General features: G+C 44.1%; 1 protein-coding gene across 1 annotated transcript in view; it reads left to right on the top strand.

Annotated features, from left to right (window-relative positions):
• Window positions 1-813: 813 nt before the first annotated feature.
• LOC103917486 (chromosome unknown open reading frame, human C5orf34) overlaps window positions 814-1296 on the top strand; it is a 14084-nt gene continuing 13601 nt past the window's right edge. The window contains exon 1 of the mRNA XM_009324630.1: window positions 814-975. Within this exon, the coding sequence (XP_009322905.1) occupies window positions 814-975 (162 nt within the window). The remainder of the gene's footprint in view (window positions 976-1296) is intronic.

The raw sequence follows: 1296 nt of genomic DNA, 5'->3' as shown, positions 1-1296 counted from the left end.
CCAAAAGTCAGGGGAGATACTGCACTGTTTGCACTCTCTGAATTGCTGATTTGCCACCTCTACTTCAGCCTATGTGACCTACTTCCACAGTTCCTATGCTGAGGGTTCTGACCACAGCAGTGAAATTGCCAGCAAAATACAATGCATCGTCCATAAGTAATAAAAAGTAATAAAGGATTCATAATCCAAATACATAGTTTGACGCTTGCTTCAGGCAAGTACTATGCAGAATAATATTCCTTAAAAAGGGTATTGCAAATAGAATCATTTATTTTGATGCATAGCTGTGTCTGCAGCCATTTGACTGGATGTTGACCTACTCTCTACTTCGCTGAGAAAGTAGTTGTAGAGAATGGAAAGTTGTACCAAATGCACTTCTTCCATGATTGCATACTGATCTGAGAAACCTGTACCTCCATAGGTAAGGAACGACTGTTGCAGCTGGATGAGACCATACGATCTAGTGTAGCCTGTATAGCAAAGGATCTTAAATTACATTTGCTTAGTGCAGGAATTGATGATAAATTGTCACCTAACTGTAAACTGTCAATCCACTTAAAACAGCTTTGATTAAACTAAGCATTGGGCAGGAGGGGGAGGAGAGTGTACATATCTTCCAAAAAGGCAACTAGGTATAAATTTAAATTGGCCTTTGGGAAATCAATCTTTTAGTCTATTCAGCTAGGGCTTCTGCGACCCAGTTCTAAGTACACGGATGTCTGTTAGATTTCCCAGCCCTATGAATGCACCAATGTAAAGCACCAGTCACAAGAGAATTATTTATCTGTAATCTGTCTTTGGGATACGTAGTAGATGGGCAATCTGCCTTCTCAGTTCCATGCCCTAAGCCGCCTCCTCGTTTTCCAGAGGTGCTCATGTGGGGAGGCAAGGAATGAAGACCCTCTCGCACAGGCGCTGGCACGCCGCGCGGGGAGGCAAGAGGCATGTGCTGGTGCTGCTGCAGCAGTTCTGCAGGTAGCTGTGCCGTGTCGGGGCACCGGCTGAACGAGGTGTATCTTAAAGAAGCATAGTTACAGGTAGATAGGGGTTTTTTTTCTGTAGTCCAGGCCTTTGTACTGCTAATTTTCATTTCTGGAGGAGCAAGAGACAGCCCTGTTTCCAGCAGATGAAAACTAAAAAAAAGAAAGTAAAAAGACACGATGTGTATTTCCACCTAGCTTGGTTTACAAATGTGTATATACATGAGGTCACATTTTCGATCTGTTACCGGCTAGCAGGAAGCTAGGGTTACTTCACCAAACGTACGCGCGGCCGGGCAGGAGAGGAGGAAGGGAG

Source organism: Pygoscelis adeliae, unplaced genomic scaffold (assembly GCF_000699105.1).
Source record: "Pygoscelis adeliae isolate BGI_AS28 unplaced genomic scaffold, ASM69910v1 Scaffold320, whole genome shotgun sequence".
NCBI lineage: Eukaryota > Metazoa > Chordata > Aves > Sphenisciformes > Spheniscidae > Pygoscelis > Pygoscelis adeliae.
The sequence above is the reverse complement of the archived record's forward strand: the minus strand, read 5'-3'. Positions and strand labels throughout refer to the sequence as shown.